This window comes from Psittacula echo (genome assembly GCF_963264785.1).
Source record: "Psittacula echo genome assembly, chromosome: Z".
Classification (NCBI taxonomy): domain Eukaryota; kingdom Metazoa; phylum Chordata; class Aves; order Psittaciformes; family Psittacidae; genus Psittacula; species Psittacula echo.
In genome coordinates this window covers 50,601,586-50,616,265 of record NC_137742.1, presented here as the reverse complement: position 1 = coordinate 50,616,265, position 14,680 = coordinate 50,601,586, and the positions used below count along the sequence as shown (strand labels likewise).

Genomic DNA, 14,680 nt, shown 5'->3' with positions numbered 1-14,680 from the left:
ATGGGTGCCAGAACAATTTTGGGCTTCTGCGAGAGATGAACATCTTGCATAATTAAATTAGGGATGCAAATAAATATGGAGGATATGAGAGAGATCTTAAAACTTTGGAAATAAAGCTGTTCCTATAGGCAGAGGCCTGGAAGTTTAATTCCTGCTGTCATCCTGGGCAGTGGACAGTGCAGTCATCCTGACTTCAGGAAGATGAGGAGGCAACCCTCCAGCATCTTAGAGCTTGTGATGATGATGATGATGACAATGACGACAATAATAACAACAAGGATAATGACAGTAATGATAATAATGAGGATGATAACAGTAACAAAAACAGTATCATCCTCAGGCTGTGAGAATCCATGCCACAGGAAAAGACATGGTCAGGAAGAGCTGCAGTTGTCTGGAAAGTTGTCAACTGTTCGGGCCGGAGAGCAGAAAGTAGAGCAGCGGCCGAGCAGGCGGCTTCCCTCGTCCTGTAACTACATCCCCGATCTGCCTTTACCTGACAACCCTTCGGAGAAGAAACCAAGGCAGGACTGTCCTACCCAACCTTCTGTGGCCGCTCTCGGGCGATGTGAAGCTGCGGCCTCAGGCGCTTTCCCCGCTTCGTCGAGCTCTCAATGGGATCGGGGCGCACGGGTGCGCGCCCGGATCTGAGCAGCGCGGCTGGGCATACCGTCGCCTCACCGACCAGCAGGGGCCCGGCCCGGGTCGATGGAGGGGGCGCCGGAGGCAGCCGGAGCTGGGCCGGGTGGCAAGGCCGTGGCGCGAGGGAATCTCGATCAGCACCTAAAAAAATCGTTTCCTTCCGGAGCGACGGCGGCGGCCGCCACTTCCCCGGCGCAGCTCCGTTGCCGGCGGCTGTGCCCTCCGGGGTGAGGCGCTCGGCAGCCGCGGAGGAAGCCAGCGAAGCAGCGAGAGCGAAGCTGCTGACGGCGCTGCCGTGTGGAGGAGGCTGAGCGGTGGGAGGGGCGGGGAGGGACCAGCCGCCGCGGTGACAAGGTATCAGCGGAGCGGAGGGGCCGCCGCTAGAGCTCAGGCGTCCTCGCCGCCGCCCTCGCGTCCGCAGAAGTTTGACTCGGGCGTCGCGCAGCCGCCCGGGCAGCCGAGGCGGGGTAGGGAGCCGCGCCGGGAGCCGTCGCGCCCGGGGCCGCCGCGGGACGGGGGTCGCCTCCAGCGGGAGGCAGCGGCTCTCCGGGAACCGCCCCGTCCGCGCCATGGCAGCGCGGTCCCGGAGACCCTGGCTGAGCGTGGTGCTGGGGCTGATACTGGGCTTCACCGCCGCCTCCTGGCTCATAGCCCCCAGAGTGGCCGAGCTGACCGAGAAGAAGAGGCGCGGCTCCAGCCTCTGCTCTTACTACGGCCGCTCAGCGGGGCCAGGGGCGGTCGGGGGCCCGGCGGGCGGGCAGCAGGCGCCACCGGAGGCAGCGGCTGTGCAGGGCGGCACGAGTTTCAGGAGCCCCTGGGAGCTGCCGCCGGCGGCGGACGGGGCGGTCTCCAGCCCCGCCGCTGGCGGGGAAGGAGAGCCGGAGGAGGAGGAGGAAGGCGGCGAGAAGCGGGGTAGCCGGCCCGGCGGCAGCCACAACGGGAGCGGGGACTGGGGGGGCTCCCCTGGCTGTGCCAAGCCCCGCAACTTCCTCTACGTGGGGGTCATGACGGCCCAGAAGTACCTGGGCAGCCGAGCAGTGGCCGCGCAGCGGACGTGGGCGCGCTCCGTGCCGGGGCGCGTGGAGTTCTTCTCCAGCCAGGGTTCCGCCGCGCCCCCCGAGCTGCCCCAGCTGCCCGTCGTCGCCCTGCCTGGAGTGGACGACTCTTACCCGCCGCAGAAGAAGTCCTTCATGATGATCAAGTACATGCACGATCACTATCTGGACAAGTACGAGTGGTTCATGCGGGCGGACGACGACGTCTACATTAAAGGTGACCGGGGCGCGCCCCGCCGGTGGGCGGGAGGGAACCGGAGGCCTGGGTGCCCGGCAGGTCCGACGGAGGGTGTGGACAGTCGTTCCCGCCCGGTGTTGAAGGACGACACGCAAGGGATACCTCGGCTCAGCGGTGCCCCAGCAGCTTTTGCCTTCAGCTCCCGTGGGCGGGGCTTGTAGTGCCGTCCGGGCGCTGAGGTCCCAGTGGGAACCCCTGGGTGCCCTCGCTGGGCCGGGCGCGTTGTAGGGCGGAGGCAGCGGGCTGGACCGCGGCGGGCACAGTGAGCGGTCCCGGTCTGGGCGTTGAGTCCCGCGGTTGCGGCCGGCGCGGCACCTCCAGGTGCGGCGCTCCCGTAGCCGAAGGACAGGGTCCGGCACGGCCCGGCGGTGCTGGGCATGGACAGGGAGCGGCGGGCGATGGCTTCCCTGCGCCCCGCCGCGATCGGCAGTCCCGCCTCGCACCGCCGTCCAGGCGCGTGCCGCTCCGGCAGGGCAGACACCTCCACGGTTCGGTTCGGTGCTGTTTGGAAATGATGTTTTCATCCCTATTTAAAGTTCGCCACGGGATCACTGTCACTGAGCAAACTGTGAACGCTAGTTGTAAAGCTGCTGTTCTCCTTTGAAGCTTGTGGCTCTGGAAAAGCACTGGCCCTATGTCCGCGCGAGTTTTAATAGCACCGTTAGGATGCACCATGTTCTGCAACCAGCCTGCTTTTGGTCTGTGCTTGCTGCTGCTGTTGCTAGTGTGGTGTCCTGCTCTAGGAAGGAATGAAGCTAAAGTTGTAAGCATAAGCCTGGGCTGTGAGCGTGCTTACATTGTTGAAAGCACTGTTGAAAGTTAACCTGAGGCAGCTGTAGACTTCCGTACGTGTCACTTGATTGTGTTGTTTAATGGGCTGTTTGCTTGTCAGCTGTCATTCATCTGTGAAATACTTGCATATGCACACGTGTATATATGTTTAAATATTCGGTTGCAGACATAAAAGTTGTCAGTGGTTTCCTTCATCTGATTTTGGATTTGTACTGATCTGTCTTTAATTGGTTCCAAGTAAAACCTATCTGGAAACTTTTACTTTCAAGTAAATCTGAAATCACAAGTTCTTAAAATAGGTAAGGGATTTTCAGGAAAGGTGTGTAGACATTGTAGCACTGGAAATACATTGGAAAGAGCTTGTTCCAACGATTACTCCATAATCAAACACATTTATCTCAGTTAATTTAGATTTGCTCTGGTCTTTTAAAAAATTAATCCTATTAAAATAATAACTGTCACTTTCCCTTCCCTCCCCTTCCTCCCAGCCTGAAACTATAGTGGCAAATTGTCCTACTTTAGAGGGTGAGAGAGAGTTCTAAAATAGCAAGGCAGTGCTTTCCAGTAGCGGTTGAACAGAACACTGTTTATGGACAAAATTAAGGGTTGATCATTATTCTGGCCTTTGATTGATTGAAAATGTAACTATAATGTTAATTAAAAAAAAAAAATTCTGTTAAAGGTAAACTTGTCCAGGATATTTTCTGTTAGGTGCAGGTTACTGCTTTGAAACAATTTCCTGTAACAGTCCCAGGTGCCTGTTATGTTTCTAAAAAAGCTTGAGGCTGAGGAAAAGAGTTGGCAAACTAAGCAAAGAAATATTAGTCATCTTGTTTCTTTTTCAGGTGAGAAATTGGAGGAGTTTCTTCGCTCACTGAACAGTAGTAAACCTCTGTATTTGGGACAGACTGGTCTGGGTAACATCGAAGAACTTGGAAAACTCGGGTTGGAGCCTGGGGAGAATTTCTGCATGGGAGGGCCGGGAATGATCTTCAGCCGTGAGGTTCTCAGGAGGATGGTGCCACATATAGGTGAATGCCTTCAAGAAATGTACACCACTCATGAGGATGTGGAGGTGGGCAGGTGTGTCAGAAGGTTTGGAGGAACTCAGTGTGTTTGGTCGTATGAGGTAAGTGATTGTAAGTTGCAATGTGCTGTTTGTTTAGAGTTATCTTTCAGCATAAGTAGGTATATCTGCAGTCTCTTTCCACGATAATTGTGTTTTAATGCCTTAAACTGCAGACTGTAAGGAAAAAGAGAGGAGAGCATTCACAACATGTTGCTGTAAACATATTTATTTCTATTTGTCTTTCAATTTTTGTCGGTGACAATTGCTGCGGCCATAAGTAAGTGTAATCATGTAAATGTTGTCATGCTGAAAGTTTCTGGAGGACTACCTCGAAGGTTTCTACATACCATCCTTGACAGGATGCTGCTTCATTTGACTTACACTGTTCAGGTTGCATCTGTTTAAAAATTTGTTTTTGGGTAAGCATGCAGCATATCTGTTTATCACAGGTTGTTAAACTATTTTATGGTATTTGAAGAAGAATTGTATTTTCTTAGTTACCCAGACATATTTTAATGGCATTCATTACTGGCAAAAGCAGAAGTAGGGGTTGTGGTTTTTTTAATCTTTTACAGAAATGAAATTTGTTACGCTGTATGAGTCTGTAATACATTTTAACACTGTTCTGCACTAAGAAAAACAGTGTTAGAAATATATCATAGACACAAGCAGCATACCAGGTCTCACTGTGCTGAATTTTAGAAGCAAATTACTTCATTCCATAATAGAATTTTCTAAAGTAATAAGGATATGTTCCAGTACCTAGAAAAGTTTTTTTGCAATGCCAGAACTAAAATTCAGGCCTTTTTCTCTGGAAGTATTGTGGCTACTGGCACATAGCTAAAAATAGACCAATCATGCAACTGCCAGAAAGGGTAATGGGTGATAGCTAATATGATGCATATAATTTCAGTTATTTTAACCTGTTGTTTAATATTAATATATGCTTGTCCTTGTGGCACTCCCTTGTTAAGAAGGAAAAACCATTTCAGTGGGCCACTGAAAGAGGTTATGTGCTATTAATGACAAAAGGACAGGAAAAATTATTAATTTGATGGATTAGTGTTTCTGTGAATGGCCTGGGTAAAGGTGGCCATTTTAAAAATGGGTTTGGTAGTGACAGTGCATGTAAACAGGTGAAAGAAAGTAAATATTTAATAGTTGGTACTAACTGGATGGAAATCTTGAGGAAATTTTGTCCCTTACTTGACAATACAAAGGTGCTTTTAGAGACTGTTTCAATAAACGTTGTAAATGCCAGTGTAAAGTAATATACCTGTTGCATTGGTAGAGCAGGGAAGGCATTTGTTGTGCAGATGGCTATCAATGTAGGACTAGTGATTCTTAATGAGACTTCCAAACCTCGTGCTACATTGGAAGCTTAATCTTATGCTCTGATGTGTTTAGATTATGCCTGTACAAGGTTGTTTTCAAATCCTTATGGGCATATGATGACTGCTGATCTGTATCAGATGGCAGAATTATGATTATTGCTTGACAGTTGTATCTTGGAGGGGGTTTTTGGTTTGTTTTTCTTATTTGTCTTCTTGGGAAGACATCTGGGGAGGGGAAGAAAACTGATAATAGATAACGTTATCACCATGGTTATAATTGATGTTAAATGTCAGTAAAATTTTGGCTCCAGACACTAAGCATAAATTAGATAGAGTGAAAAAATATGTTTACTTCAATTTCAGAGACTGAGTTATATGACTGCCCAGAAGCTCTGCTTTTTGTGGTAGGATTAGGGCCTGAAAACATGAACTTTTTGAAAAAGCATGTTTTTATGGGATCTGGAATAAAGTGACACCAGTCTTGACTGTCAGTTGCCCTTGAAGGCCCTAGTTCTATATAATAAAGAACAAAAAAAAGAACATATATTGGTCATTGCAATAGCAGCTCCTACATTTCCGACTTGTATTTGCCTCTGTCAGAAGAATCCTCAATTGTGTTGCTGTTACAGGAGATGATCCACAAGATGCAGATGATTAAGAAAAATCTGCTTAGGATGCTATCCTGACATTAAAGCTGTGTGAGAAGGAAAGAGCAAAATAGGGCGTCTCAAGTGAAGGAGAAGATGCATTCCTGCTATGGCTCAGTTTGTGGTGTTCAGCTGATAGTTGCAAGCAGTCTGATACTGCACATGAACAGAATAGGCTGTTGCAGGTTGGTAAACTAGAGGGTGACAAAGGTGACTTTCCCTAGGGCACTGGAACTGTTGCAGTTCCATTCTTGCCATAGATCAGCAATGCTCTGTGTGTGCCAAGAGGTGAATTGTTCCCTCAGATACATGTGTGCAAAACCTGGGGCCGGGACTTTCTGCATAGCTAGTTGTACTTTTGTCCTGAAGTCGTCTTGTTGTATGTATTTAAAATCGAGTCCTGTTGAGCTTGCAAGATTTTTATGAACTTCGTTGCTTTTGGGAAAATGCATAATTTATGTTTAGCATGTGTTGCTGAAGACTAATAAAAACTGTAAACAACCCCATTAAAATTCATAGAAGTAGAAAAGCCCTGGAAGAGTTGAATTACTGTTGCATCGGTTTTTACTTGATTTCTAAGAACTGCATTGGAAGGTCTCTTTTTGGTAAGAATGAGAAATCAGAGTTCAAGAGAAAACTGGAAATGCTTGATCTTTGCTGGGTGGCTTAACTGGTGTAGGTAAGACTGGCTGCCTTTCAGGGTTTATTCTGCAGCCTTATGGTAGCTTAATGCATCATATGCATAATTGCCAGCATTAAGCTGGCAAGGAGAGGGTTACAACTTAATGCATAATAATGCATAATTGCCAGCATAATATGCATTAAGCTGGCAAGGAGAGGGTTACAACTTCGACTTTTTTTTTTTTTTTTTTTTTGGCCAAAATGAATAAAAAAAAAAAAAGGAGGGATACAAGCCTGCCATGAGCTGCTCTTGCATTTTGAGACTTTTAGAGTTAATTATTGTTCTGTCAGATTTGAAGCCAGGGCTAAAGGCTGGTTCTCTCATATACCAAATGGTTTATGACTGAGGTGATGAGTCTTCTGTCTCTGCTGATGGAGCTCCTCTACTTTAGGTAAAGAATTAGTCATTGAATTGCAAACAGAGTGAATCTAATAACAGGGAGTTTAATGCATTTGTGCAGAATGGAGGAGACAAAAACCTGCCCTCAGTCTGCGATTTAACGGTTCCTCTAAGCTGACACAAATGAGGGCTTTCACTGAAGGGTGGCTTCTCCTTTCAGTTGCTAGCCTTTTCTGCAGGACATGTGCAGCCCTGTGGTGAGCTGGCGCAGGAGTGGGATCCACTTGAAACCTGATCCGGAACAAAAGTATTTTTTTCGGTTGAATCAGTACTCAGAGCATGAACATCAGGAGAAAGAAGAGGTGGTCATGTTCAGCAAGGAATGAAGGGGCAGGACAGTGTCCAACTGCCCTTCTTGACAACATCTTACATCCAAACTGGCTGAAAGCAACAGCAGCCTAAATCTAGTACATTTCCTTGCTACATGGATGCCATCCAGAGGAGCCTTGACAGGCTTGAGAGGTGGGCCAGTGTGAACCTCACAAAGTTCAACAAGGCCAAGTGCAAAGTCCTACACCTGGGTTGGGGCAATCCCAAGCACAAATACACGATGGACAGAGGCTGAACTGAGAGCAGCCCTGTGGAGAAGGACTTCAGGGTATTGGTTGACAAGAAGCTGAACGTGGGCTGGCTTCAGTGTGCTCTCAGAGCCCAGAAAGCCAACCATACCCTGGGCTGCATCAAAAGCAGCATGACCAGCAGATTGAGGGAGGTAATTGAGCCCCTCTTACTCTGCTATAGTGAGATGCCACCTGCAGTGCTGTGTTCAGGTCTAGGGCCCCAACACAAAAGGGACGTGGACCTGTTTGAGTGAGTCCTGAGGAGGCCACAAAGATGATGAGAGGGCTGAAGCACTTATCCTATGAAGGCAGGCTGAGAGACTTGGGCTTTCTCAGTCTGGAGAAGAGAAGGCTTCAGAGAGACCTTAAAGCAGCTCCAGTGCCTAAAGGAGGACTACTAGAAATATGGAGAGGGGCTTCTTACAAGTGCATGTAGTGACAGGACAAGGAGGAATGGCTTTAAGCTGAAAGAGGGTAGATTTAGATTAGATATTAGGAAGAAGTTCTTTACTGTGAGGGTGGTGAAGCACTGGCACAGGTTGCCCAGGGAATTAGTGGCTTCCCCATCCCTGGCAGTATTCAAGGACAAGTTGAATGAGGCTTTGAGAAACCAGGTGTAATGGAAGTTCTCCCTGCCCATGGCAGAGGGGTTGGAACTAGAGGATCTTTAAGGTCCCTTCCAATCCAAACCTTTTAATGATTCTAGTATTCTGTGTTGAAGTATTTGCTGGATCTTTCTACAGAAGATCCGTCATTGTTCTGGTATATTTTTCAACTATATGTTAATTTATCCTTCAGTTTTGATGATTTTGTAATGATTAAGTGTAATAAACCTGACAAATTTGTTTGTAATACCTCTGTAAAAAGCTTTTTTGGGTTTGTTAAGTGTTAACAATTTCTGCTTCCCCAGATTCGTAAAAGTGGAGATTAAAAAGGTCCTTTTGCTTTTCCAGTTTCAGAATCCGTATTTCAATCTAGCACTTTCTCTTCCTCTAATTTTGAAGCCTTGAGATGTTTTTCTTTAAATGAATGAAGAGATTAGCTTGATTTTATTGGCTCATGCATGTTTTATTCTTTGGAAAGAAAAACAGTAAATAAAAAAATGAAATGCTGTGTGGTTCCTCACTTTGCTGTTTAGGAGGGACTTGACTATGGAGGACAATTTGGAAAAAAGAAAGGCCAGTTGCTTTATTCCCTTCCCCAATCCCTCCCTTTTTTTTTTAATTATGTGTCTGATTTCTGAAGACCATTTTGTAACCCGTAACGTAAGTTTATAACAAATCAAATCGTGTATTTCCACAGGAGGACAAAATAAAATGCAGTGCACAAATTAAGTGGCTATAACAATTCAAGCAGAAACCAAACATTGTCAGAGTATAAACGCTGACTCTCAGAGAAGGGTTTTCTTCAGAAAATGAAAACCAGCTGTATTAAGGGATTTAAAGAGCAGTCATCAGTGTATTTGGGACATTTATTCCAATGGTAAATTTGTAAAGCGTTTCTTTTTGTAGCATTTTTTGCTTTTTTGTGGGAAAAAATGTCATAAAATCAGAAAATATCTCAAGTTAGATGGGAACTATAAAGATCAAGTCCAATGCCAGCTACATTTATTTTAAACTTAAAAAACTGCATTCATGCAAAGCACCCTAAATACTTTTGAACTTTTGGTAATGTACATGTTGATATTGAAAGAACATACTGTACTTCATACATACAAGAAATCCACATTAATGATTGTATCCTATTTCCCTTTGGTTTTTTTTTTTCTTTTACAAAGTTTTATGACAACCATAGAATACAGTCTAATTACTGTAACATCTTTTTAATAATACAGCTGTCTAATATCTTGAGTTTTGTTAATATCCTATTAAGGAAAGGACCTTAGTTCCAACCCGCATGCCATGGGCAGAGCCACGTTCCAGTAGACCAGGTTGCTCAATTATTCTTTCAGTAAATATTAAAGGAAATATGTTGGAAAAATGCCTATGTGGATCAAAATGCATGCTCAGAAAGGTTCCCTTTGCAGTGTGCTGGTGTTGTAACTTTGTCTGGAGGTGCTGGAACCTGTGCACGCCATCTTCTGGCTTCCTCTAAAAATAGTGTATCATTTCCTTTTTAATGTTAGTTGTCCTTACAGATGCATTTTAATTTTTCATTTGAGGCTTTGTCTCTCGCTCTTTGCTGAAGATGTTCATGGATCACAGCTCAACTGTAGAGTTGAACACTACACCAGCAGAAGCATTAGAGGTGTAGTTGCTTCTGATAATGATAAGATGGTGTTTTGCTCATTTGGGTGCTGGAATGATCAGTCTTGAAGCAGCAGTACCCACCCCCACTGAGGCTTTGGTTTTGGGCAGCTTCATGAGGTAGTTATGTAAGTAGAACAGAAAACCATGTAAGTTGGAGATACCTTTCTGGGGGTCTTCATTGTGAAGGACTGAAATGGTATTTCCACAGCTACCATGAAGGTGTGTGCGAGCGCACACAAGCCCGCAGCTGTGTTCCATTGTATGATGGCATTTTAGCTGTGGAGCCAAGGAGGCTGTTTCTTGGCCTGGTTGAGAGTTAGCTTCTCTTGGGTTTCTGTCTTTGCAGTTTGGGTGTTCTGGCTTCCTTGCTGTGCCCCAAGAGGAAATCCTGCTTATGCCTTTTTGGAGTTTAACAGCTGTATAATTCTGACTCCTAATGCTGAATTAACCAAAGTGCTTGAGGACTCTGGGAGTGTGTTTTAATGTCCATGATGTGAAGAAAGCATGGATACACCTTTCTTTTAATGTGTTTTCTTCTAAGATGCCAGCAGCTATTTATATGCAAAACTATGTGGGCTAGCTAACAGCTTTCTAGTCTGTTTTGAATGTTTGTACATTCTTAACACAAATATTTCAAAGGTTTTCCTCTTTAAGAATAAACTTGTTTGAATTACCAGAGCGTCCCACAGACAAGCAGAAGAAAAGCATTAGGATAAGTTCTTAATTGATTAAAAATGTACCCTTAGTTCTGCCTATGGGTATCCTGAGCCATGTCTCAACGTCTATGGAAATTTAAACCTAAGCTAAGTTCAACTTTTTTATCATGTTTGCTGTCATTTTATTGGAAATGTTTTCTTAAGACTTCTGTGCAATTGGTATTTCAGAGGTGGCATTTCCATAGAAGTCTAGTGCAGAAGACTATCTGTTCAACTGTGTTTAGAAATAGCATTCAACATGAGACAATGAAATTGTTGCACAGCTATTGTAACAGTCATCTCATTTAAAACTGTCACATCATCACTCTTGACAGTGCCTATCACATTATACAAGGAATGAGCTTGATTTTAAGAAAGATCTACAGATGAGGAACTTGCCTCTTTAGGACCAACAGTGGATTCAGTGTTTTAAGTGAATCCTTGAAACACAGCACAATGAAACTCTGATGTGTTTACTTTTTACCCTGAAACGGTTTTCTGTACTTTACCGTAAAATCAAGTAAACCAGACAGCATGGGAAGCATTAGTTTCTATAGATATTCCCAGAATTATCCTTATTTTCAGAATTTTGTCTTTCCTAGGTATTCTGAAATTAATTTTTCTTTCATGTGTAGAGATTTGATTGTGGATAATTTTTATTTAGTGCTTTCAAGATACGTTTTCCACAGTCATTTTCCACATTGGTTGAAGTTTTACCTTTAGTTAGCTGATTTTTCTGAACACTAATAGTGCCTAAAATAAGTGTCTTCTGGAATGTGCTGGTTTAACCAGGCAATTGGAATGCTGAAGATAAAAACCTGAGATACTGACTGGACGGCTTGTTTGTTCTTTTGTTTTTTCATTTTTAGTTTGTGACAAAATAATTGATTTAGGAACTTGGAAGTATGCCTTTTAATAATTTAAATATAGGATTGTCATTTTGTGCCTTGTTTTCTTGTACACTTGGTAGTTTGAGTGATTTTGTATTCTTAAGATTGCTCTAAAGTGCATGAGTCCCTTTTTTTTTGCTTGTTTCTTTCTTTATTTTTCTTTTTACAACCATTCAAGGGTAAATTAATATCTGAAGGATGATAATTTAATCATCAGGGATGATGCTCCATTTGATTCTGCATTTGCTGGTATGAGGGAGGTGTTTGTTCATGAGGCCTTTTCTGAGTGCAGTGTGTGTGAATGAGCTCCTCGCGGCTTGGAAGCAGATGCAGTAAAGAAATGCAACATTTCTTCACTTGCATGCATGGCTGCAATGCAGTGGAAGTATCAGTGGCGTTAACGACTACATGAGGTATACAGTGTAAATCTCCGTGCATAGAAATGTGCATTTGTACGTACGTATGCATATATTTAAAAGTTGCGCCTAGTTGATAACCAAATTCCATGGGGCATAAGTGAAGCTACTTTGGAGCTTTTAAGCTTTGGTATTTATTGCAGTCTGTTTACTGTAAAGCTTGTCTACTGTAAAGCTGAAGATTTTAGATTTCAGCTTATTCTTCATTTCTCTTCATAGTTATATTTTTATCCTTCTGCATATATGTGTATTTTGGCTTCCAGCTTCTATTTAACATAGCTTTTTGAGTTTCCTTGAAAGCTTTCTCTCCAGCTGCTGACTGTAGCTGCAGCTATTACTATAATAATTTTCCATCACCAAAGGAGTCTATCTTACAGACTAGCTTTTATCATGGCAGGATTCCACAGCTTCCTGTTGTTGATCATGATGAATCACAGTGACCTTTTCTGTCATTTTTTATCACTTTGCGGCAAAATTTTTTGTCTCAATGCAAGAGTCTCGGTTCCAGAAGTCAGGGAGTTTGAGTAGAACAGAGGTAGCTTTTATAAAAAAAAAAAAAAAGCTTTTAGAAAAGTGCTTAACTCAGCAAATGAAACAATTTTGTTATGTGCTATTGGTACTTCTAACTTGTATTTTAAAATAAATTGTTAGGTATCAATCTGATTTCCTGGAACGAATGAAAGCAGGTGTTACTATTTTGGATTCTTCTTTCCTTCTAGTCTAAATTTTTGCCATTGAATATATTTTTCTTCATGTGTTATGGGGAAATAATTGCACCTAAATGAGGGTGGCTAACTGTAATAGAAAATATTGTCAAACAGTAAAAACTGTCTTAATACTTGGCTGTAGTAATATTGGGAAATACAGTATTACTGTATCCAAGATGCTCATGTAAGTATGTATATTTCTTTTGTGGCATTTAATGCTTGAGATTTGCTTAGAGTTGTCGAACGTGTCTGTTACATCCTTGCAAAAAAAGTTGTTATTGTTTGTACCTTAAAGAAGGAATTCTGTACCAAAACTATGCATTGAGCATTCTTTCATCCTGACCACGATAAGTTGATGCTCACTTCCCTCTTCCAAATGTTAGCCTTAGTTTTTACTGTACTAAATCCAAGAATAAACCTGCCTTCAGGCTGTGTTCTTAAATTCCTATGCACACAGTGCTGTTGGAATGTATGCTTGAAGGTGACAACTCCGTCATGGGAGAGTGATGTAAGAGACGTGATCTTTATCGGGCAGAGAGCCTTGAATGAGTAAGGGCTGCTCTTGTTTCTTCAGTATGCTTATTAACTAGCCCAGTCCAGCCTGGGCTAGTTAATTTCCTAATTCTTTATCAGAAAAACGTTCTGAACAGCAGCAGGTTTATTGTTTTAGCTGCACATAATGCTAGAAGCAGGAGAGGGAAATACTGGAAGAAGGTAGGTTGGAGTAGCAGACTAACATACCTTTGTTGAGTTTGGTGTGTTAGAAGGCAGATACTACCAGTCAGCTGCTCATGTCTGGGAGCTGCATCCTCACAAGTAAAACTTCTTTCATGACTTTTTGCTTTCAAATAGGACGTGGTGCTTACCTCTGTGTGTGTGTGTGTAGATGTGTATATATGTGTGTGTGTATATACTTTTAAGAATAATACAGTGTATTGCCATTTGTCTTTTTGCCTCACTTTGAGCAAATAATCATGAATAATCATGATGACCATTAAACTTATGTTACCTAGCTTGTTCCCAGCTTTTTCTAGAGACTGATGATGATCATAACAATTGCTGTGCCTAGACCTATCTGGGATTGTAGGACCCTCATCTGCATGTGAGTATCCAGTGTTACAATATTGTTCGCTTTCTGTTAAGACATGCCAGATATCTTCTAAACTATTCACCTACTGACTGTGTTGTGCTAGTGCGTTGAAGGATGTGAAAGCACTTGGGCTCTGACACTGGTCTGAATAAGATTTGTGTTAGCTGTGTATGCTGTAGGTAAAATACTGATAAAAGTTCATTAATTCAGAAGGGAAAAAATCTAAATAAGCCCCTTGGAACAACCATATTATAATATGTTCCTGAGTGTAGGTTAGTTATTGACTTGATTAGAGAGCAGCTCTCAAATTTTTCATATTTTCAACACTGGTGATGCCTATTTTGGTGTCTGAAAATATGCTTCAGCAGTAGCATTCCTGCAGGTGAGTCCAGAAATGCAGGAACTTCCTGCTCATCTCAGTTTAAAAGAACTTTGGTGTCACTAATAGAAATGTTTAGTTTAGTACTAGGCACATAATTTTGGTAAATAATATTAAATTTTCCATTGCTAAGCATCATTTGGAGACCTAGTGTTTTTCTTGGAAATGGCAATTGGAAAGATTTATTTGGAGTATCTGCCATAAGTCTGTGGAGTGGCCAGTGAAAACAAAATAGCTGATGATTTTACCAGTTTTAATACCCATGTTGCCTTCAATGTAGGTACACTTTGTGTTCTTTCAAACTTGAAAGAAACTAAAACGTGATGCCCTGAGTTTGGGGAGGAAGGTATTTGTACTTTTTGTGTTGATTTTTATGTAATTATTTTTGTTTAGCCATAATTATATTAATTAGCTTGGTCAGAGTCTTTCTCTGCACACTAGATGCTACCTTGTACTAATGAAGGAACTTTTCATTCATATCACATTCATTAGGATCATGTACATAGGTGACAAAAAGGGTTGCTGGTTAAGTACTTACATGCAAAGTGAAGCTTTAATGGCTAGTACAAGGATAGAATCATACAGTGTTACTCTGTTATTTTTTTAACAGTTTAAGAAAAAATTTGTGTGTTTTATAGTATAATTATTATTCTTTATTCTGTGAGGATAAATACATAGTAATGAGAGATGTCCAGTAGAGTTTTTGGCATCTGTTCATCCGTACAGATAATAAACCAGTAACACTATTGTATTTAACAGGTTGATGTTTCCATTCATTCAGGTACTCTAAGGAGATATTTAAGATATCTTCCAAACTTTCTTTTTATAAGTGCTTT

The 14,680-nt window shown here is 42.9% G+C and overlaps 1 protein-coding gene across 1 annotated transcript in view; it reads left to right on the top strand.

The window, feature by feature from the left end:
* Positions 1–1,211: 1,211 nt before the first annotated feature.
* The window catches only part of CHSY3 (chondroitin sulfate synthase 3), a gene marked incomplete at both ends in the record, with an annotated part of 140,537 nt that continues 127,068 nt past the window's right edge, over positions 1,212–14,680 (top strand). The window contains 2 exons of the mRNA XM_080638650.1: positions 1,212–1,914; positions 3,573–3,856. Coding sequence (XP_080494776.1) covers positions 1,212–1,914; positions 3,573–3,856 — 987 coding nt within the window. The remainder of the gene's footprint in view (positions 1,915–3,572; positions 3,857–14,680) is intronic.